Source organism: Mastomys coucha, unplaced genomic scaffold (genome assembly GCF_008632895.1).
Source record: "Mastomys coucha isolate ucsf_1 unplaced genomic scaffold, UCSF_Mcou_1 pScaffold15, whole genome shotgun sequence".
Taxonomy (NCBI): Eukaryota; Metazoa; Chordata; class Mammalia; order Rodentia; family Muridae; genus Mastomys; species Mastomys coucha.
Window position 1 is genome coordinate 117,645,876 of NW_022196897.1, and position 23,914 is coordinate 117,669,789.

General features: G+C 45.6%; 1 protein-coding gene and 1 long non-coding RNA gene across 8 annotated transcripts in view; one reads left to right on the forward strand and one right to left on the reverse strand.

Annotated features, from left to right (window-relative positions):
- The window catches only part of Slc23a2 (solute carrier family 23 member 2), a 94,451-nt gene that overhangs the window by 21,275 nt on the left and 49,262 nt on the right, over positions 1–23,914 (reverse strand). For 4 of the 6 annotated variants that reach the window (XM_031371972.1, XM_031371973.1, XM_031371975.1 and 1 more), the window contains 6 exons: positions 19,213–19,311; positions 16,241–16,357; positions 14,046–14,203; positions 3,012–3,100; positions 2,031–2,095; positions 505–686 (listed from right to left, as the gene is read on the reverse strand). In XM_031371972.1, coding sequence (XP_031227832.1) covers positions 505–686; positions 2,031–2,095; positions 3,012–3,100; positions 14,046–14,203; positions 16,241–16,357; positions 19,213–19,311 — 710 coding nt within the window. Of the gene's footprint in view, positions 1–504; positions 687–2,030; positions 2,096–3,011; positions 3,101–14,045; positions 14,204–16,240; positions 16,358–19,212; positions 19,312–19,565; positions 19,694–23,914 lie in introns of those variants that run through there. The other 2 variants (XM_031371976.1, XM_031371977.1) reach the window with 2 other exon arrangements.
- Positions 433–21,469, forward strand: LOC116090973. 2 transcript variants are annotated; one of them, XR_004118858.1, is made up of 5 exons: positions 433–1,957; positions 2,564–2,694; positions 6,951–7,092; positions 8,760–8,853; positions 21,311–21,469. It is a non-coding gene; the product is annotated as an uncharacterized LOC116090973 (long non-coding RNA). The 2 variants fall into 2 exon arrangements; XR_004118859.1 differs by lacking the exon at positions 8,760–8,853.

The following is a 23,914-nucleotide window of genomic DNA, read 5'->3' on the forward strand; positions in this document are numbered from 1 at the left end:
GAATATACAATACTGATCAACATCTCCAATTCATTTGGTTCTATGCAGGAGGAGGACCAACACTGGCCAAGCAGGCCCTGTGAGAGAATGCGGCCTCGACATCACAGTGCACACTGTTGAGAGCAGAGGAGAGCAGAGGGCCTTCCACATCTCTCTGCTGCCTCATCTGAACAATGTGTCGTCCCAGCACAGCAAACTTGCATGAGACTTCAGAGGGCAGGGGCAAGGACCACACCATGAACAAATCTGACAACTCTTGCATCTGTACACATCACTGCTGTCTGTCTTTGGAACCACGTGAGCATTACCATGTGTCAACCTCTGATCTAAAACAATCACTTAACTAGCCCTGGCCTGAACTGAATAAAGCTTGAAGTGTCAGAGCATCATCTCAATAGATTTCTTCATTCTTAAGTTAGTGTGACTGTTCCAAGTATTCCACAAGGCTGTCCTGCACAGTGGTAAAGATTGTCCCCGCCCCTGGGGTTCTCTTAGAACACTTACAGCATGGCAATTCCCCAGTGCTTTCCGGCTCTCTCTCCTGCTGCCTGGAAACCAGAGAGGCCAATGAGGGCCACAGTGGGTGTGATGGTCAAGGGTCCAATATACCTCAGCAGAGCCCCAGGCAGGCCAAGGAGGCCAATGACCACTTCTATCAATGAAGACATGATGATAGCCCCCTGGATCTGAAACAGAAAAGGGTACAGTTTGAGAGTGGTGTCAAACACTTTGAATGTTACCTGCAATCACAACTGACATTTCTTCAAGGCAACAAGTCCTAGCGTACAGCAGCACAACAACTGGGATACTCCCCATGGGATACTCCCCAGGGCCCTCCAAGTAAGGTTTCTGTGGAGATAACTGAGGACCAGCACACTAACACGGCATCGCTGCTGAGGTAGCTGAGGACCAGCACACTAACATGACATCGCTGCTGAGGTAACTGAGGACCAGCACACTAACACGACATCGCTGCTGAGGTAACTGAGGACCAGCACACTAACATGACATTGCTGCTGAGGTAGCCGAGTACCAGCACACTAACATGACATCGCTGCTGAGGTAACTGAGGACCAGCACACTAACATGATGTTTCTGCTATAAGGTTAACTGAAGAAATGGGGACTGACAACAAATCTGCTGCTTTCTCCACTGCAGGGTGAGATGGATAGATCTATCAGCTCTCAGATGAGCATGCTGTCAACCCAGTCCTGCGAGATATTTCAGTACAGACATCTTTAAAAGACTAAACCCCTGAAAGACATTCAAAAAACAGAGTTACTGACAAAACTCTAAAAGAATGTCCATGTCACAGAAAGTGACATTTGTACTAAATCTAAAGATTTCATGGGTGACACTATGAATATATATGTACTCATCAGCTAGTTTGCTGTACCTAGGGACAGCTTTAATCAGCTCTGCTCAAATGCACTTTGGCCTCCAAAATTATCTTTAGTTCTTTCAACAAGCAGGCATGACTAACAGCTTGCTTGTTCTGAGATGCCTGTGTTAGTAAGGCTCACCTCTGGGTGTGTCTGTCATGTTGCTTCCAGAGACAAGCAGTTAATGGATGGCTCCTAAGATGAACACATTATTAAGAGATGGGACCTAGCTGGAGGAAGTGATACTGCAATGTGTGTCTGGGAACTCTATCTTGCCCTGGTCCCTTCTTGTGTTCCTCACTCTCTTCCTGGCTGCCATGAGCTGAACTATGACCTCCCCACCACCACAGACAAAGCCTCGGGCACTGAGCTTTCTCCATTCAAGCTGTCTTTAGCATTCTAACACAGCAACAAGGTAGCTAACAACACACAGACACAAAGCAGCCAGACCTCTTCTCCAGCACCATCACGCTTCAGCCATCACACTGGAGGACATAAGCAGGCAGGCCTGGGTACTGACGACATGAAGCTCAACAGACAGTAGAAATAGGCATTCCAGTAGTTGAAAATAGAAGGTACTTAATAAAAGCAATGGCAGCTCGTTGGGGAAAATCAGCATCAGTGCTAGGAAAACACGAATGGCTTTACCTCTTGGATCCGGGGATGCCAGATGTGTTCCAACAGCTCTGCCGTTCCGTTGGCAACTGTAATCTCTTGAAAACAAAAAGGAAAGAGATTTTTTTTCTTGGAGTGACACTAATGTTTCATGGCACATATTTATTAACCATTAATAGTATCAATTCCTAAGACTCAACCTGTGACAATAGGGTTTATTGGAGATGGACTCCCAGTACCGAGTAACCAAATGTACTCGTTGTCAAAGCTCCGCAGTGTGTCAAAGGCTGACTCAAGTGGTGCTACCAGCCAGTGCCAGCTTCACAGAAACCACTCTTTGCAAAGAGCTACCTGAAATGCCCAAAAGCAAAGCTGCTGGGCTGAGGTTTTAAAAATCTAGATAAAGCAGGGCCTTTTCCAGTTCCTAAATCAAAATCAATGGTCACAAAGTAACCCCTAGGAGCAGGGAAGGCAAGGAAATCAGGAAAGCTTGGCTCCTAGAATCTCAAATTGTAAACTGCTCTGAGAGGACAAGTCTGACTTTCTCATTTCCTTGAGTTTATCAGGTTCCGTAAGGATCTTTGCAGTCACTACCAAGGGGAATGAAAGTCACCTGCAGAAAACCACAGTAGCCAGATCCTTAAAAAGCAAAGATGTTTGAGAGAAGGGATGCTGATGCAGCGAGAGAGTGACTATGGTAGGTATAAAATCCACTGAAAGAGAGAGGCAGGAAAACAGCACAAATATTTTCATCCTATCCCCATATTTATCAGCTTCATTGGCAAACAGAAACGAGGTCATTTCTGGCCCTAGCTTGCCCTAAGGTTAGGGATGAAGAGGAGATGTAAAGACAGAAACAGCACGGTCCACAGACTGGAGCACTCTAAGCTGCTTACGGGCTGGTATATTCCATGCTCAATACAGGAAGGAATGCTGTTATTGGCAGATGTCCAGGCCCCCTTTCCACCTGCTTTAAAGGACCCCAATGACATATGTGGAAATAACTGCAATTACCTGTGGTGTTACATTTCCATTTATCTAAAGACAGGATGGCTCGAGCAGGGGCCAAAAATGCAAAAGCACTGGCCTGAAACAGGGGTAACCTAAAAGAAACGAGACCAAAACCATGATCACGGCATCGGGAACTACCGAGGTAGTTCACTATTTGACAGCTTAACAGTCTTTTCCATAGACACGAAGCACATGAGTATCACAGCCACACCTGTAGAGAATCTCTGTAAAAATCTCTGACAGCACATAGCTGGAGCCACTAGTTTCTCCCATCCCCCCTGCTCCTGCTGCTCTGGCCTCAGGAAGTTCCAGGGGACCCCTATAGTGAGTGCTAACACCCCAGTACCAGTTCCTGCTACTGTTTCCTGTCCCCCTGGAGGTGGGTCAGTGGGATTTGGGCTCCCTGCTTTCCTGCTGAGCTCATGGGTCCCTAATAAACACCAGTATAGTTCCCTCTTCCTCCTCCTCCTCCTCCTCCTCCTCCATCATCTCAAATTCTCATTCATTATTCCATCGCTTTATTCTGAGAGTTAAAGTCTGCCCTAGTCATAAAACAAATATTAAAATCATATTAGTGATCTATATGTATTCAAAAAGTTGTAAGTTACAATATGAGAGTATATATAATAAATGCTCTGATTAATCATATAAAATACTTAAAAGCATTCTAATATATTTTAAAGGGTTCAGAAACCTGGTAAACTCCCCATTAAATCTCCTGCCCACATTCTCAAACTGAATCCAACTAATCAAACCACAACAATTTTACTATTTTTACTGGAAATGTAGACTGTGTCAGCTAAGTTAACAGTTAGCATAAGAACTTAGTCACTATTTCTCACAGTATTTGAAGGTAAAGTATAAATCGTGCTCCTGCTGTCTGCAGGACCAGGAGGCTAAACACACATCCTTAAATGCCCCCAGACAGCCTTTCCAGTGATCTGGCTCATGAGGTGGAACTCCGCAGCCTCCTGATAAGTTCGGTGCCAGAGACAAAGAATACACAGAAATAGAAGTAGCCCTGGCCAAAGAACAGCTAGCAGCTGGGCAATCCCAGGACCTAGTGTGCTCCTTTCTGACATGCTCCTTTGTCAAAAACACCCTCCTGGCCATTTTAGCCACAGTGACCTCAGTAAGAGCAGGTAGGATGCAGACTACAAGACGGAGATGGGCCTCCTCCTAAGTACAGCCAGGGAACACCCTCCACTGACCATGTGGTTGTAGTTACTGTGTTCGAGGGGTCTGGAGCACAGTGCCTAAGTGTGTTGGTCCTCTTTAGTGGAAATGTACATCAAAGAGAAAATAGCCACTGACTTATGGAAATTCCTCATACAAAATTGTAGGAATATATTATAAGGATTAAGAGATGTCACTGTGCCATTAAGAATGGATATCATCTTGTATGTCCAAGTAACACCATTTTACCACAGGTTCAGACTTTAAGAAAGGCATCATAGGGTAACATAACATAAACATTGAATTGAATATATATGTGTGTGTGTGTGTGTGTGTGTGTGTGTATACATATATGTATTCATATTTATTTTCTTTGGGGTGGGTTGTCCTTCCAACGTAGCCCTGGATAGCCTGGAACTCACTACATAAAGCAGGATGGCCTCAAAACTCTTGAGATCTAGTTGCCTCTGCCTCCTAAGTGCTGGGGTTAAAGGTGTGCGCTCTTTAGAAGATCCCATTGGCTCTTCCTGTGACAGAAGTCACAGCAGACGCTGAGCTCCACTCTCTATTAAACCTCGATCTGAACCTGAACTTGGCACCTAAGGTGAAAATTTTATGTAAGTGAGGCTGCAGTGCTGACTGGGATTCTGGGGTCCTGAGCAGGTGGCAATGACGTCTCCTGAGATGGGCTGTCAGATACTTAGCTGGCCTCATGGCCTCATTTCAAGTCAGAAACATGACTTAAATTCCTGGGAAATGCTATAGGAGCATGTGAGCAATTGACAGGAGCATCGCTAGGTCAGTGAGTGGAGTATTTCCCAGGGAGACTGCACCAGGAAGTCCATCAATGCGCTCCTTATCTGTGTCTATAGCATATCTTCTGATTCTGGGGTGGGGATACCAATTCAGCATCTTTAAAAAGTATTTTATTTTTACTTATGTGTCTGTGTGTATGTATGCCAGAAAGGGGCACAGGATCTCCTGGAGCTGGAGTTACAAGTGGTTGTAAGCCACCTAACTTGGGGGCAGAAGCTGAACCTGGGTCCTGTATAAGAGCAGCATGCACTCTTAATTGCTGAGCCATCTTTTCCAACCCCAAATCTGCATTTTTGATCCATTACTTCAAGGTGCAGCTGAGCCTTAAACTCCCTTAAGGCCCCAATCCCCTTGTGCTAAATCAGCAGTTTTCAACCCTGTGGGCCTCAACCCCTTTCGGAGGGGGCACGAATAACCCTTTCACAGGGGTCACCGAAGGCCATTGGAAAGAGCACATATTTACATCACAATTCATATCAGTAGCAAAATGATAGTTACGAAGTAGCAATGAAATAATGTTATGGTTGGGGGTCACCACAACAGGAGGACATGTATTAAAGGGCTGCAGCGTTAGGAAGGTTGAGAAGCACTGCTCTAGATGAAAGGATAATGATCCTGTCATATGATAACAAGGCAGCCCTGGGCTGACACAAGCACAACTAAAGGCAATGAAAAAGCTTCCTGGGTCCTGAGGAGCTTCTAGGAAGACTTCCAACTGAATAATGGAGATGCTGGGGGGGCTCTGTCACTCACCAAGTAAGGTTGTCTTAAAAGACTGAGAAGCACTGAGCCACATGCTGAAAGGCTATGAGGAACCCAGGCAAAGAGAAGAGGTGCAAAATGAGGTTCATAGGATCCCTGCCCCCAAGAACACAGATACTTAACCTCAGGGGATTCCTTGAGAGAGAGACAAAGTGAAGGTGAAAGGGGACCACCATGGCACCAGTAGGCAAACAGGAAAATGTTCAGGGGATTAATCTCTGAAAGGATCACTTTGAGAGGAATGGGGACAGTGACTGTCACCTGGAAGCTATTCTCAGACTTGAACAGGCTGTGCCATAGCTCTAGGTGTGGTCCTTTGGTGTTGACTCTGGTGACAAGCAGGCTAAAGCCAGGACCTGCCGGCCTTTTAGCCTCTAATGATTCCTATACTGGTCTGCTTGTTCTGTCTGGAAGTACAACTGCCTGACAGAAAGGCACAGCCCTTTTACTCACAGTCTTATTCCCAGGACCAGCAGTAAAGAATTTAAGGAGCTATTTACAAACATGCTTGGAAAGAAATTTTGTTAGATTAAAATTAAGAAGTTAGGCTTTTCTCGCATATGATTTACAATGCCGCCTGGGTAGGGTGTTGTTCAGGTTGAGAAGAGAGCAGAAAGGAAGTGAGCACACCAAATCTCAGGAGCGCTGCGATCCCTATGGAAGCAGAATGGTCTCTGACAGCCCAAAGGCTCCGTGTCCCGTGGAAGCACCGTGGAGGTGCACCGTGTATTTGCTCTGACAGAATTCCTCACTGAAGTGTAGTCTGCGCTTCCTCTGCATAGACGATGACCAAACCTGGTGCAAAATCTATCAATCACAAATGAACACTGGCTTGAATCTGGACTGCAGAACAATGTAAAGGTAATAATCCTTACGGGACTCAAACAGACTTGGCTTTAAGGAACCAAGCTTCATCACTGAATCGAACAAACACCAGGAATATGGACTGGACGCCTTTGACAGAAAGCAAAGCAGTGTGCCAAAGAGAACTTCTGCAACTGAGCAACAGTTTGGTGTTGTTTCCTCACCGATCAGTCAGTTGTTGGGAGTCAGATTACAGACCGAAAATACTTGACCTAAACACTTGAGCAGCAATTAGAACTGTCTAGATCTCCCAAGAAAAAATAACAAGGCAGTAATATAACCTAATACTCAAGCATAACTATGTTTCTCTAATTGTTTCTCAAGTATTTACAGTTCCCACACCCAGCACAATCGAAGTCTGTGTACCGCAAGTTCAGCATCCTGACAAGGAGACCTCTCAATACCTACTTGTCACACTGGAACCCATCCATCAGGATGTCCCACTAGGTGAAGATGCTTATTTAAGGTGGGTGACTCATCTCACCAGTTGACACGTTTTCTCACTAATAACAAAGAATCTGAAGTGATTCTTTGACTGTGTGATATTACTAACTTTAAATTCTAGAATGAGGTTTAGATATTACGATCAATCAATAATATTTTGAACCACAGTCTTGCTATGTAGCCCAGGCTGTCCTCCTGGGTTTCCATCTATGCTGTAAAGAAGAGTTTCCCTGTTTCTCCACTGTATCTCCATCTTCCTTTCCTGAACATCACTGTAGGCACATGAATTTAAGTTTTATAACTTACTACTATGCATTTTCTTAATAACTGAGTTGCCCAAACCTGCCCAGAACAGCCTGTTGGCTCCTGTTCCTTACAAAGGGACCTCCACATGTTCTATTGTTCTATGAACATAGCTTTCTGGTATGAGATGTTCCAGGTTCAATGTGCCCTCCCAGTCACTACTCTAAGTCAGTGGCTTGCTCAAAGAACACTAACTAACTAGTCCATTATCCTAAAGAATGGTAGTGAGGCCAGCGATCTGCACACTAAGTGGGCTCACTGTTTCTAGGCCCTATGTGTAGTAACCAGAATTGAGATTAGATTGGGGTGGAAATCAGGAAGGTAATACCCCCAGGCCAACCAGCACCTCTCAGACATTTTTTACCATATCAGATCACCTTTTCCTTTGGATAAACTTCTTTGCAAACACTGCCTGTTAGCATAAAATGAAGCCAAATACAAGGCTGCATGATGTGGCACGACACTCTATCTGTTTATGTGACACTCTATCTGCTGATTATGTGACTGTGTGTGCACAGGAAAACTCACCTGATTGCACACCTTAGAAAAGGTGCATTTTATTGCATGTTAATACAATTAGGTGCTAATGCAATTACTCATTAGATAATGGGTATTTATTTATTTAATCTATTTTTGAGACAGGGTCTCACTATGTAGCCTTGTCTGGCCTGCAAATCACCATGTAGACCAGGCTGGCGTCAAACTCACAGAGATCTATCTGCCTTAAAGGTATGTGCACCACACCTAGCACAGAACTTTTTAAAAAGCGCATCTATCAGTTCTTTGAAGGAATATATGGGAACATAGCATGCTTCGTAAAGTACTGCTGCTGGGTAACAGTATCAAGGCTGTACGAAGTGGAAGGCGCTTCCTTCCCCTGACATTTGGTGAGGACCTGATTCCTTTCACTCTTGTCAGCCACCAGCCTAGAGAGGAGAGGCACTGAGGAAGAGAATGGGCAACCTGTGGGATGGGGAATGTATCAGACTAGCAGGATCTGATAGTCAAATAAAAAGAGGTATAGAGAAGACAGGTGGTGATGTGGCCTGCCTTTGATCCCAGCACTCAGAAGGCAGAGACATGGTTCTCTATGAGTTTAAAGCCAGTGTGGTCTATAGAGCTAGTTTCAGGACAGCCAGAGCTACACAGAGAAACCCTCTGTAGAGAGAACAAAATTCATTAAATCCATGGATAGCAAAGAGTCAGGCAGTCTTGAATCCCTGACACCTTGTAAATTTAAAAACAACAATAAAGAGTAACCCCAGGAAGCCTGCTCGCATCCCTGCTCAGCAAACATGCAGCTGAGGGGCCTGGCTCAGGCTTCAGGAGGATCTGGGTCAAATGACCACTGCTGTCTTCTAATGACTTTCTCCCCATCCACGTCAGGATGCTGCCTGTGTGAGCAGGTGCAAACCCAGTCCTGTAACATCATCAGGGACATGCTGCTCCACCATTCTTCCACCTCCCTTCCAGAGCCCAGGTAATAATGACAGCTCACAGCACCAGCAGGGCAGACACTACCTTGCAGGACACTCATTAACATGCTATGTATTATTTTACATCCAGGGAAAATGGTCTTTGAGAAGCTAGGCAGTCTCATGGCTGGTAAGTGGTACAAAGGGATCCAAGCCACCAAGTCTATAGCCCCAGTGAGGCTGCCTAGAAATGATGCCTTTCAAGGTCATTTCCTTCCAGGTTTGTGCTGGCTTCCCATTTCACTGCACTAGCTAAGATGCTTTCTTAGTGAAGTAGGCAGTCAACTTTTTATTTGTGGGAAAACACGACAACCAGCTATTATGTGCTGCTTGGCACGGCAGAATACAAAGGTCATGATACCACTGACTTGGCAATTTTGGTGAACCGTTCACCCTGAATCATCCATGTCTCTGGCCCACCTTCCAGTTCACAACAAGTAAGAGACTGTGCAGTGAAATAGACAGCACCATGAGGACGCAACCAGACAAACTGGGGTCATGAGTTCATGACTCCTAGCTGGGACTTTAAAAAGATGAGGGACACAGCAAGCAAAACACTGTATGAGCTTAATTGGACCATGGCTTGAAGAGGCTTGGGGAATAGCTATAATACATCTTTTAGGGACAACTGGGGAAATTAAGTGTAGACTGCATATTAGATGATATGATGGAATAATTATTTTCTCAAGTTGATAAATGGCATGTGGTTACACAGAGACTATCATCCCTAGGACATTTTAGAGTGGAACATCATGCTATCTGCAGCTTTATTTCCAACTGGCTCATAAAAACTAAAGCAAGCACAAGAACCCCTCAGGGATGAAGAAAGATGGGGAATTTCTCAACCTCCCTAAATAACCTCCCTGCATGCTGGTAGTATGGGTTCAGAGTCCTCAGAAGTTAGACCTGGAAAGTGTACTGTCCTTAGGGAGTAGACCCCCTACATATACACTACACACTGCCACAAACACCCCATGGCTACAAGAAGCTAATGAGATAGAAAGCAGGGGACTTTCTCCTATGCGCAGTGGCTAATCAGAAACCAGATACTACACTAGCGGTGCCAGTGGCTCTCAGCAAAGGAATCTGCGATGTGCTTGAGCAGGTTTGTGCCTAACCATGAGGGGCCCCTTTGGTAACCCCTACCCGCACTCTCACAGTATTGGGGATGACAGAGTAGGTGAGGCTCCTGGAGCAGGCTTGAGGGATCCTCTAAAGACAGTGGGGTTCTCCTCTAGCCACATCTGTGAGAAAAATCAGTGAGGCAGAGAAGCACAGGGTTTCAGAGAACCTTCCTTCACACTGATTCAGGGTATCTTCGCAGAGGTGGGGGCCTCTAGCCATGATTACTGCAGGCTGGCCGCTGTGCGTTAGGGAGAATCTGAATAACCCTATCCCGATGAGAGGGAGATTTTGAAAAGTTTGGTATCAGCTCCAGAACAAGCTCAAGGGTTAACTAAAACTGACAAGCACGGAACCAAATGGAGAACTGTTGAGTCTCCATCAAAAGCGCCAACAATGAAGATGAAGTACAGGGAGAGGCAGTGCAGGAAGGCAGAGGGGACACTGTGAAGTGGTGTTCTGGAAATCAACTCGCCCAACATACACATGCTCTAGGGAGTGAGCCTCACAACCCCCTATGGGAATGATGGTGATCCCCAGAGACAAGGAAGATACCCTCAGGCAGCAAAGCAGGGAAGGAAGACACAGCCGTGGAGGGTGCATCAGCTCAGGGACAGCACAAAAGGGGGGGCACTTGGGGTTCGGCCTTAGGTCTGCCAAGGAAGAGCACTGGGTTCAGCCTTAGGTCTGCAAAGGGGACACATCTGTTTCAACATCTTTGTTTCTCAAGGATCCATTTTGACTCTCTTTCTTTTTTGGAGACCAGCCTCATTCTGCAGCACTGGCTGCCCTAGAACTCTCTCTATAGACCAGGTTGGCCTCAAACTCAAAGTGACCTACACACCTCTGCCTCTGAAGAGCTGGGATTAAAGGCATCCAAATGCAACACCTTTCCTGAATTCTATTTTTATGGAACAACATAGGTTTTCAAGACTGCAATAACGAAGGGGGGGGGGGGGGCCTAACCATAGGCCACTCCTCCTTCCCTGTTTTCTAGCTTCCTCAGAAGAAGAGGCCCACCCCTCAGAGGCAGGGCCCAATCACCTTAGCTGCCCAGTGTGATGTAGTGCCAACAAGTGCCAGGAAAGCACATGATACAGAACTTACGACACAACACAGATATACCACCACAGAGTTGGGAAATCGTGAGAATCTGTCAAGAAATCACAAAAGCTTAACATGAAAAAACGTCTACGAGAGGAAGCCTGAAAAAATGACTAGTAAACCAAAGCAAAGACCATCTACAATCCTTTAGCTGAGTGGTGGGATCCAGCTCTGGGCTCCATCCCACACTGCCACACCCTTCCCCAGCTGTCCACTCTTGCATCTCCTTGGTGTGAACTGCTTGTTTTAAACAGGGAAATTTAAAATGCCGACTGACATGATAATTCTCAGCACTGGTGATAGTCCACACCACTATCTAGCAGTTACACTCTACAACTGCCCAAAAAGCTGCAAAGTTACAAAAGATGATTAAGATAAAGGCAATAACTGTCACCCAGGGACACTGAAGGCAGTCCCTCTCATCCTCCTAAGGAGATAGCTACCTATGTCCTCAGGCTGAGAAGGTATGTCCCACCACTCTTCTTTGGTTACATGCTGTATGTAAGCTAAGGCCTTCAAGGCACAGTCCCACCACTACAGGGTCTTAGTGCTCAGCCAAGTCCTGGCTTGTACCAGGTGACAGGAATCTTGTGCTGGTTTAGAAACTTAAACTGCTTTGCTTCCACCTCTGCCAAGGTGAAAGATACCCCCTCATCCTTTTGGGCCAAAACTACAAGTCTCTGGGACCTATCTTTACTACCTCCTCAAGTCCTAGACATGGTATCCCTGCCTCTCTTATGACCCTATACGATGTTCTGGGGGATGGACATCACCATACATGCACGATCCTGTCTGCTTGCCCCGGAGTCACTTGCACCTTCTACACAGAGAGGTCACTAGTTATCTATAGGGCAGTCAGTACTTTCCCTGTTTCAAGATTGGAAACCACCCATGCCTCAACGGCCAGAGAATCCCACATCCCAGATCCAGCTTGATACCACAGCACCCATCTCCCAGACAGTATACATTCATTGCCTGGTTCTTAGATGAGATGCTGGCCAACTGATAAAGAACCAAGCATGTGGCCACACATGGTGAAGAGGGACAGGCTGCTTGTCACTCTACTGGACATGTAAGCCTCATGAGCACACTGTGAACAGTCCCATGCTATCACGCAGCTCCTTAAATTTCCAGTTCCTAAGTGGACAGGTGGCAGCACCCTCTAGTTCTTTCTTGACTGGCTGCTCTCTAGGGGAAAGGAGAGGTGAACTGCATTGACCACGCTGTTCTGCATGAGCTAATGCTTGATGCCTTTAGAAGGGGTGCCCTCAAGACCAGGAGCACTGGCCTGAAGTCCCTGAGGTCCACTTGCTACATCATCTTATGTAAGTCTGCCCAACAGGTGCAGCAGTCATCTGGGCAGGCCTTTGGCGTGGCATGGGAATACAGCTTACACAGGCAGATGCAGCCATGAGAAAGAGCTTCTACCACCTTTCCATGTTAGCCAGCTTTAAGAACCATAGGTCATATCAGCTATTTAGAGATATTTCCTCAAAGTGCCATGTCCTGTGTACAACAATGTAAAGCCAACAAAAAATGCTTCACCCACTCTGGATCTGTGACCCAGAACCTTGGATAATCAACACCAAATACCAATGTCACTACTGCCACATTTAACTGCCTGGCTTGAACATTTTGTGAAAGCCTGGGTTCTTCTCCTTCCCTAGCATATGACACCCCTACTCTCTTCTGAGCCCCTGGTGAGAACACCCCTGACCCTTCTGTTGAGGATAGTAGCTGCAGACTGTCTAACGGGATCTGAGAACCAACAGCTTGCCAGCCCCATGGCCTCCAGTACAAACAGCTTCTCTCCACCAGCAGACCCGCTAGGGAGCTGCCCTTCACGTTCCCACTCTACCTCTACTGCAGCCAGACACCCCAGCTGCTCACTGTCCCCTGGCAGGGTGGCCCTTCAGAATCCCGAGGATTCTGGCACATCAGACTCCGGGTCACAGCTGCCTGCTACTCACTGTCCCTCTTGCTGCCTCTTCCTAGCAGGGAAAAGCAAGCCCCACTTGCACTGTCTCCAATGAAGAGAGAGAGAGAGAGAGAGAGAGAGAGAGAGAGAGAGAGAGAGAGAGAGAGAGAGAGAGAGAGAGAGAGGGAGGGGGGGAGAGAGAGATTTCCACAGACTTTACTCTGAGGATAATCAGCAGAGCCTGGGAAGTAGGAAGCTGCACTATGAACAGGGCAGACTGAGGAAAACAAGAAAAGGCTAGCTTAAAGAAGCTAGGAATGCTTGCTACTTGTTCTTCCTGGCTCAGCTCTACACTGTTACTGGGGCTATGGATGCAAAGGTAAACGAGCCAAAGTGCTAGCACAAAAAAGAGCTTCATGAGAAAGTGGGGCAAAGACAGAAGAGCATGCCACATTAGAAGAGTGAATCCAAAGAACACAAAACACATGTGTAGAAATTCAGGGGAGAACAGAGTATTTCAGGAATCTCTGGAGGGGAACAAATGGGGTGGAAGATGTGCAGGGTTGCTGTGTGGGCAGACCACTGGGACATGCAGCAGGGCGGGCGGGGCTCAGAGGCTAAGGTGGAAACCTGGGAAAGGCAGAGCACAAGCTGTACATCAGGAAGAATGCGGCCTGGGTAGCCCAAGGAGGAGAGTGGTAGAAAGATGGCAGGGGCTGGGGAGTGCACAGAGAGCAGAGTCTCGGTGCAAGAGACCAAATGGAAACCAGGGCAGAGAGACTGGGTCTGAACTGCAGTGGAGGACTGGAGGACACGCTGGAGACCGGCAGTGCCTTGCCAGCCAGCCACAGAGTTTTTTTCCAGCTTGCACAATTGTTCCCTTCATGAAGAGAGGAAATATGGGGCCAGGAACACCTTGTAAAGGTGGGCTGAGACCAATGGTCACTGGGAATGCTGTAACTCCAACTGATCTGTCCAGTAGCTCTGAGCCAAGCGCCCATCCTTCTCAATGCCTTACTGGGGTGTAAAACTCCCATAGCACCTCTGTCTCACCTGCATCCAAATGTTGTCTGCAGCAATGTAGTGATTCCCACGCAGAAGAAAATGGTCCCGATGAGCTGGCTGGTGGCCCACTGGTCATCCCCCACGCACATGGCATCAGCCAGTAAAAAGGGCACGGCGATTGTGCCACTGAAACACGTCAGGTAGTGCTGCTCAAGGAGAGACAAGGGGAAAGGTAAACCTGCCCTTGCTTTGCTTGATTTGCCCCTAACACTGGTGGCCTGGTGTCTTTAGGACATACAGACCACATGAAGAATCTCTAGTTACACAAGTTACACATTCTGATCACATGTCCGGCCATTTTGTAACTTTCCTTTCCTTATTATCCATGTCGTATGACATCACTGACATGTGTTCACATGGGTTCAAAGGAAGGTCTCAACAGATGTTTAGATATTTCTTACTAGAAATACCTACTTTGTATCCACTAACACTTGTTTAACATGTTAAGTACATTGTGCTGAACAACTCTTATAGTCTTGAAATAGACCCTCGTTAGGCATACTCTAGGACTTGATTTGATAAGGTCTTGTTTTGCTCATGCTTTATGAAGTCAGGGTCTCACTCTGGAATCCAGTGTGTGTCAAACTCACCATATGGCTCAAGCTGATCTCAAACCCATAATCTTCCTGCTTCCACCTTCCTGTTATCCAGGGATAACAGGGAATGTACCAAACCCAGCTGAGATGCTCATATTTTACATGTGCATTCCTAAGATATTAGTCTGTGGGGTTCTTTCATCTGCTTTTAGTCCTCGCGGGTCTGGGGATTGTACCATAGTGATTTCATAGCAGAGGCATTTTCTGCCTTCCTCTGTGGTCTAGGACCCTTGGGCAGATACTCTCCCTCCAGGTACCCCACCCTCCCTCTCGTGGCCCCTGAAGATAGCTCCAGCACTCACAATTCATTTCCCTTCCTCCCCCTAATTTTCTAGTTCTTCATTTCTGTTCTGTGAACTTCCTCTTTTTCTTCCCCGCAGCTTCCCATTTCTGTCCAAGTCAGAGAAGCACACTGACTACAGCTCAAATATTCAGGTGTGTTCTGTTGAAAACTCAACACAGTGCACAATGGACTGTGTATTGATTGCTAAAAGCAGGAGGCAAAGGAGTTGTCACTCCCATTTGACTATCCTAGAAACGTTTATAGTAGAAAGATCTGAAAGGGGTGCCTCTTATATTAGGTCCAGGGCACCTGACCCAAGTCAGGTTATTCACCAGGCCCACTCAGCCCTCCAGCTGCCACATGGGGAGGAAAGCCCAAGCAGCCAGCAGTGGAGCCAGGCACAGTCCAGCTCCGAGTAGGCATGGGGTCTGAACAATAGGACTGACTTTCCCACACCTGAGAACCCTGAAGGGAACTGATCACACACACTGAGCAAGAAGTGTGGAAGGAGATTCAGACCTCAAAACAGGGTCCAAACCCAATGTAGGAGTCAGAAGCCAGGTAGTGAGGTCAGGAAGGAGAGAGCACCCCCACATTTCTCCAAAACCACTTTAATCCAGTGAGCAGGACAAGGGTACTGAGGACTAGCTAAAGTCATAGTAGACCTGTCTATTGTCAGCCTCCCCCACTGCTGGAAGCTACGGCAGACTAAGGCTGGGGGGCAGCAAGTTCCCTTCCTTTAAGATAGTAAGCCTTCCCTCGTTTCCTGGCCATGACACTTGCCATGATCATGGATCGCTAAGGTCGGGTGGGAGGTCAAGTTTACTGACCTCTTCCTGTTCTTACTGCCTCCCCTGCCCTGCCCCACCTTCCCTGCGGCCACCACCCTCCCCTCCCACCACATCACTTCTTTCACTCCCTAAGCATTTACTTCTCAGTTCTCTTCTTCTTCCTGCTGTTCTGAAATTAATGCTGAAAATTCTTATATACCATTCTTATAAAATACATTCATAACAAATCTTAGTTAAAATAAAATTTGGGGACTAGAGAGATGGCACAGCAGTTTAAACACATGTACTGTTCTTGCAGGAAACTGGAGTTCGGTTCCCAGCACCCCCATCAGACAGTGAGACTCTAACACCTATGGCCTCCACAGCCACCTGTAGTCACATGCCTACTCACACATAATACACAGGACTAAAAATAATAAAATAAAAAACAAACATTGACTATCTTGAAAATGTAGCCGGTAGACAGTACAAGCTCTAGGTCAGAGGTCACACACTTTGGAAGAATCACCTTACCTGCAACCCCAGGAATATGCACAAGTACCAGGGAGGAACATCTTCTATAGTGTAGATCATATCCGACCTCTGGGGATCCAGGCTCCCGGTGCTGTCCAGGGTCTCTGCAAGAGAGCTCTGGAGTTGAGAGGAGAAAAAGAGGGGTTAGTCACTGCCTGGAAAGATGTTAGCAGAGCCTCAACTGCCCAGAACCACCTTCTGCTGGTGTGGCCATTCTGTCCTTTGAGTACCTCAGAGGGTTACTTCTCAGAATGAGGGCTCTGACTCCATGACATTGCCTCATTCCCAAGAGCACCAACCCTGACCAGAGCCTCTGCCCAAGCCTAATGACTTGAATCTTGGTTTTGGCTTTATTTATTTTTTAAAAAAAAAAATTCTAATACTTTCTGTGGCAACAAAGATTTTTAAAATGTTAAGTATTACATGCTTCTACAGGTCAGGGTCACCAAGATAACTAACTCAGCTTAGCCATTATTCAGTCTTGACATCAGCTAAGCAGATGGCTTGAAGAGACCCCGTCTTTCTTCCCATGGAGTCTCACAATTGCTCTAGTTTCGAAGACTCTGCAAATAATTGACTGCCTCTCTTAGAATCTGAGGCGCATAGCTCTGGTGGTTGGAATGAATGGCTCCCATAATCTCAGACATTTGAATACCTGGTCCCCAGTTAGCGGCTGTTTGAGGAAGATTAGGAGGCATGGCTTTGCTGGAGGAAGTATGTCACTGGGTACAGGCTTTTCTATTTCCTGTTTGTGGTTTTAGATTTGAGCACTCAGCCGCCTGCCTGCCGCCATGCTCCCTGTAGTAATGGTCATGGAACCATAGCTCCAAATAAACCTTTGTCACAGTATTTTACCACATTAATTAAAAAGTAACTAACACAATATGTATTTTAAAAATGTTCTCTAACCTAGCAAACAAAATAATAGGGAACAAATTAATAAAATGAAAATGTTCTACAAAAGATTGGCTAGAGATAATACTGTGACCCTGTAACCCATGTCCAATGGATCTCAGCCCGCAGAGAGCTGCTGACTCCATGCCCCGTCGCCTAGTTTTCCTTAAAACGGGGAATCCTTGGGGGTTAAACCCCTTCCATAAATATACTGAATTCTGCCTCACTGTCTATAGTTAAAAGGTATAGTCTAATGAAGCTGACACTTGACGCAAATGTTATAGAACAAACATTTGCCTCTGGTCCAGCAGCAGATGTTCACAAGCTTGCAGTACTGAATGTGCTAGAATGGTACTGTGTTTTTCAAAGACTGTTGAAATGACAGAGAAACTGCAACACGCATATGAGAGACTAGGAAAGGACTGGCTCAGCAGGCTGGGCTACTCAAACTTTCTCGGCTTTCCAAAGGAAGGTCTGGCCTCACCTGACACCAGCTCGGGTGCTTTGCTTTTGTTCTTGGGTTTTAAAAATAATATTCTTTCTTTTTTCCTCTAAAGCCTTGGGTAAGGTAACGGCTTACACAATCCGATCCATGGCAGGATCCTTGCTTGGGTCACCTGTTACTAGTTTGTTCACTGAGAAACTAGACTCTAAACTTAGCCACATGGTGGCCAGCCATACCTTAGAAGCTGGTTCCTGATAAAACTTTCCATGCCAGAGCTCAGGTGAGCTTCCCCAGTTGGCAATATTTCATAAGAACTATGATAGACTGTTGTGGGAGAATTACAACATTGCCTGCCTGCCAGCACTGGGGGAAAGGTGCTGAGAGGCCTGTGCCTTGTGTCTCTCTAACTCTGCTGCTGTAGGTTCCCAACCAGGATTTTATTACAGCTTCTCTCTATACACAACCTCGGGGATGAGAACTGAATGGATTCTACGAATCCTTAAGAACTGCCTGAACCCAACTGCAATTCCTGAAACACTTCTACACAGACAGGACTAAGGACATACTGGGCTCACTATACAAGGCAAATTCAACACTGTTATACATCTTACACAAAGGAATAAAACCAGAGGCAAAATAAAGACCTTCCTTAGTATGTGCTAGTTTGCCTAGTGACTGCCCCCTTGATGGATGATCAAGGGTTAAAGGCTTCACCAAGGATGCCAAAAGCCTAAGATATCATGGACCTTTAAAAGAGAGATTTTAGATAACACTCTGGAAGCTGGGGTAGAGGACTATAAACAAAGGCCACTTTAGCCAAAACAGACAAACAAACAAAGGCACAGACACAAAGATCTGAGCTCTTGAAATGCATTGTGAGACCCTGCTTGCCCTGCCCCCTTTCTGCTTTCCGGGTCAGGATGTGAGCACTGGCTTTTATGTGCCATGGGACGCTATGGGGCGATGCCCACTAGAGTTGCCTATCTTCTCCTTCCGAGCCTTTTAAGCCAGAAAGCAACTCTCTTTACTTCATTTCATTATAGTCATGCAAAATACAAAAGTATACAAACATGGTCACTCAAATTCTATTTAAAAAACAATGAACAAGCACACACACATACGTATACATCATGTAAATGTGTGTATTATACCTCTATAATCACATACATACATACATACATACATACACACAAACATACACACATACATGCTTTGGAATGCCACACTGATAGCTGGCAGTTGGTTTCAGATATCTACCTTAGGTACACTTACTTTATATTTTTATTCCTACTTAATAGGTGAAAGCTGATACCCTGAGAGTCTTGGTAATTCCTTAGAGTCTGAGTCACCTCTGTAATCAGACTTGACTTTTGGTCCTCAAGCTCTTAACCACTGTTCTCAAACATTCTGGCCAAGGCTTTTACAAATACCTAGATAATGACTCTTAAGAGCTTTTAACCTTAATTGCTACTAAGACAATTAAAACCTAGTAATTATGACTCTTCCATTACAAAATAAACATACAGACATCCCCACATTCCCCCTCCCGGGGAAGGTATGATGTCCCAAACCAGAGAGCCCCCCGGCTCTCCAGAAACAGGACCGGGCAGGAGGAAGGGGCAAGCATGGGTACCTTCTCTGCAATGCCATTCTCTGTGGTGTAGATTGCCATGAGCTCAGTGTCTTCATTGTCCTGCTCTCCACTGGACGTGGCCCCACCATTGATCACCACCTGAAGAGAAAGGCGACAGTGAGAGAGTGTTTCAGCACTTGCCATTCTGCTGTAGGGAAATATGGTTTTTCCAAATGACTTCCCATAATTCTTAAGAGAGCCCTAAACTGCATATTACATATCACAGCAGTGAACTTTGTTTTCCTAAATGAAACGGATGTGTATAAGCTATTTTAAATGACAAGTGTGGCGCTTCCTATAGGGTGGAGCTGGGTGAGCCAGAGCCCCCCAGGAAAGACAGAAATGGAACATTCCAAAGAAACCTCTAGCCATAGGGTCCCCAACACCCTCCAGGGCAAGGGAAGTGACTGGTAAGCCAGGGTTGCCACTCAGGTGACCAGGCTGCTGCTCAGTGGTAGTGGCTAAACTGTTTTGGTTAAGATCACTTCCTCAGGAAGCAAGGTACCTGCCTGTCTGCTCTAGAAAGAGGAAGTGTTGAGCCAGAAGACTCTAAGCAGCCTGCTGTGTGCAGCTGCGTACATAGGTCACTGGGAAGCAGGAGGCCCGACCCGTCTTGGAATTTACTCAAAGGAGGTCTAGCCCTGTGCTGTGCATTCTTTGGTGAGGAACAGCATGACTTATCTGGTTCCATTCCTAGGAATTTCTTCTAAAGAAGCAATACTGAAGACAAAAGAGGCGTTAACCCCAAGAAAGCAAGCACCTTTTAGGTGTAACAATAACTTACTGTAAACTAGTTATACTCAGATACTAGAAGAAAAATGACATTTATGTGTATATAAGTTTGTGGGTACCAGGGGAGACCAGAAGAGGGCATCAGATCCCCTGAATCTCAAGCTGCAAACAGTTATGAGCAGCCTAACCCAGCTTGGGTACTAATGGGAACTGAATCTAGGCCTCTAACAACTATTCTTAACTGCTAAGCCATCTTTCTAGTTCTGGGAGAGTGATTCTTACTTAGAATATGTTGACACCAAGGAAAACTACCTATAACTTAGCTATAAGTGGTAACAGCAGAATTCCATTTTGTTTGGTTTTGGGGGGACAAGGTCTTGCTCTATAGCCCAGACTATCCAGAAGCTCTGGATACTCCTGCTTCAGCCTCCCAAGTGCTGCCACTGTATCTGGCTCCAAATAGTTTTTAAAAACACAAATTAGAGGCCAACCAGAGCTCCAGAGATCCGATTCAGGGTGTGTGTGTGTGTGTGTGTATGTGTGTGTGTGTATTCATAAATCAATGAGTACAGATTGTATTGGTCAGAAGTATATAATTGTAATAAAAATTCCATATATAGGAATTAGAGAGATAGCTCAGTGATTAAAAGCAGTGGCTACAGAGGACCAAGGTTCAATTCCCAGCATCCACATGGGAGCTTACAACTATCTTATAGAGATAACTCCAGTTCCAGGAGATCTATAGAATGAGACTCTATCTCAAACACTATAATCACAACAACAAAATGTAGATTAACACAGTTTAAATTCTAGTACTGGTGACAGTCTAAGAGAAACTATATACAGAGAAAGGAGGACTGAATCAACAATTTATAAAGAGCACCCCAAATCAACAGGGGGAGAGGGAGAACACCCCAAATCAATAGGAGGAGAGGGAGAGACCTGTGTAGGATCAAGCATGGATGGAACAGGGCTTCAGAAATCCTCCTCCTAGCTGAGAAACATTGGCAGTTGATGGCTACTGAGACAGGGAAAGTCAATTTTCTCTAGTGGTCTGACTGCTTGTGGTTATCTAGGCACCAGCGGATGGCTCTCCGCCAACAGCTCTCAACCTGGGTGCTAAGACTTCTTTGGGAATAGAATGACCCTTTCAGGGGGATTGCATATAAGATATTCTGCATATCAGATATTTATACTATGATTCATAACAGTAGCAAAACTACAGTTTTGAAGTAGCAACAAAATAATTGGGGTCGCCACACCATGGGGAACCATGTTAAAGGGCCAGGTGTTAGGGAGGTTGAGAAGCACGGCTCTACACCCAAGCACATATTTACAGCAGCACTAACTGAACTATGTTCAACAGGAAGAAGAGCATGGATAAAACCGGAAGGAAGAATAAGAAGGTCTGGGAGAACTAAAAGGTGGTCAGGAAGCTGAATATGATTAAACTGCATTGTATACTTGTATAAAATTCTCATCAAATACACAAATAAAAATAAGCATACTGCTGAGTTCAACACTAGTCTAGGCTACATAGCAGGAGGCTGTCTAAAGAAAAAGGAGGATGAGGGGCAGAGGGAGGAGAGAGGAGAGAAAAGAAACATTGAAGTTAGCATGTCGGCAAAGGAAAAAGTCCAAGCAATACTATGTAAAAAATTATAATAACAGTATTAGCGCACAAGCCAAAGGCCTCCCCAGCTCTCCGTATTCTTGACAAAAGATCCAGAAACAATAAACTCTGGGTCAAGGACAGCAACAGCAGAACCTTTCCTCTCCACTCCTCACACTACCTCACCATTCAGACCGGTTTACTCAGCATGTGTAGCGCACCATCTTCACACTGCCTTTAAAGCAAAGGACAACATACTCCCACATGGTAACCATAGTTGTTAATCAAAAGACCGCTTTACCTTCCTTTCCCTTTTACACATTTGGTAGTTTCCTATAATGAAAACAAGTTCTTTCTGCAAGAGGGAGTCATTAAGAAGACTGAAGAGCTAACTAAGCAACACAGCGGGTATAAAGTTCCCTGGATGGAGGAATCCTAGAGAGATTTCTTTTTTTCTTTTTTCGTTTTTCTTTTTGGTTTTTCGAGACAGAGTTTCTCTGTATAGCCCTGGCTGTCCTGGAACTCACTCTGTAGACCAGGCTGGCCTCGAACTCAGAAATCCGCCTGCCTCTGCCTCCCAAGTACTGGGGTTCTAATCTACTCACTTCTGTAGCTGAGGACATTGACCCAGCAAAAAAAATTAAATTTCTCATTTGAAAGCACGTAGACCCAAGACTAAGTTTGAAAGTATGCCAGAGATCTCAATAGGGCTAATTTAACACGTTCTAATAGGTTGAATTTTCTTATAGTACTTAAGCAAAGGTCTGCTTTTAAAAATATTTCTATCCAAGGACAATGGTGCATACCTATAATCTTCGCTCTCAAAAGGCTGAGGTAGAAGGATTATGGGTCTAGAGCCAACCTGGACCAGAGCAAGACCCTATCCCAAAACCAGACCAAAACAAACAGAAAAACACAAAATTCTAAACCACACTACAGCTTCTTACATGAACACCTGGGCATGTGACATTAGCTGCCTGCACTAGCTGCAGCAAGATCCATGTTCCCAGCCCAATTCAAGTTTGCACTTGAAGCTACGGCATTCCACGCTGTATCACTCAACCGACTGAGAAGCCAGGGAGAACACACCGGCAAGATGTCTCCTAACATAACACAGTGACTGGCATGGAGTAACCAGTGAACTAAGGCTGGTCTGCTGTGTGGTAACAAGGGTGTTCTGGAACTAGGAGGAGATAGTAGTTACACAACAGAGTGAATGATAGATATATATCATGTCTCTGACAACTCAACTCAATTTCAAATTTTATGTTATACACACTGTACCTCAAAAAAAAATTTTTAAGATAGGTTCAAAATGTAGCCCGGACTAGCCTTACACTCCTGAGCCTCTCTAGCCTTGGCCTTCTGAGTCCTGGATTACAACAAAGTAGCACCACTGTAGCTAATCTCACTAAACTTTAAGTTTTTACAGGTACCAAACACAGCTTTTGGCAATAGTTCACAATTCCAACTGCTCTTCTGACTCATTCAGATGCATACAACAGATGCTCCCTGGACTACACACAAGCTCAGATGCTTATGTCAATGATCCTAGCTATGTCCCGGCCAAACAAGACTCAATCCTGATACTCTATGGGATGCCCATCAAGGGTGAGCACCGGGTGTGAGGCTAGGAAATTCTAGCTTAACTCAGGAGGCCTTGAGGAGCAGGAGCGAGGCCAAGCACAGCCACTGAAGTACTTTTTAAGCTTTCTAAGATTTGGGTTTGATCTGCACTAATAACGTGGCTTGTAGGGTGGTTGAGGAAGTGAGCAGAGCTAATGTTGAGCTAATGCAGGCAGTGGGGTGCTGTCGGATGAAGAAGGACTTGCAGGGGTAGGGTTGAGCATCTGGGCGTATCAGTTCCACATCACTGAGATGAGAAAACAAAACATTTAAGTTCAGTCCCCAGTACCTACACGGTCTTGTACCAGGGATCCAGGCACTGCTTGTATGTGATTCACAGACATACATGCAGGCAAAGCACCCATACATACAAAATACAGGTTAAAGAAAAGAAGGAAAATGGCTATGCTTCTGACCCAGCTTCAAGGGCCTGTGTCTGTTTTACCTGAAGAGTCTGGAAGCTGTGGAGAACAGTTCCTGATTAGAGACCTAGCTAAGATGGCTTTCACAGCTAATCCACTCATTAATCTATTAATTGCATTCACAAAGATTATTCAAAAGGGCAGAGCTCTAGTCTTCTCTTAAAAGTCCTCCCTGGCACCATCTCTTCATATTTCCTAATGGGAATTAAATTTCAAGGTGAGGTTTAGAGGGAACAGACCACACTGAGACCACAGCAGGCAGCTCTAAGCCAGTGCTTGTAAGCCTCACTTTGTAGAGAAGATGTGAAAA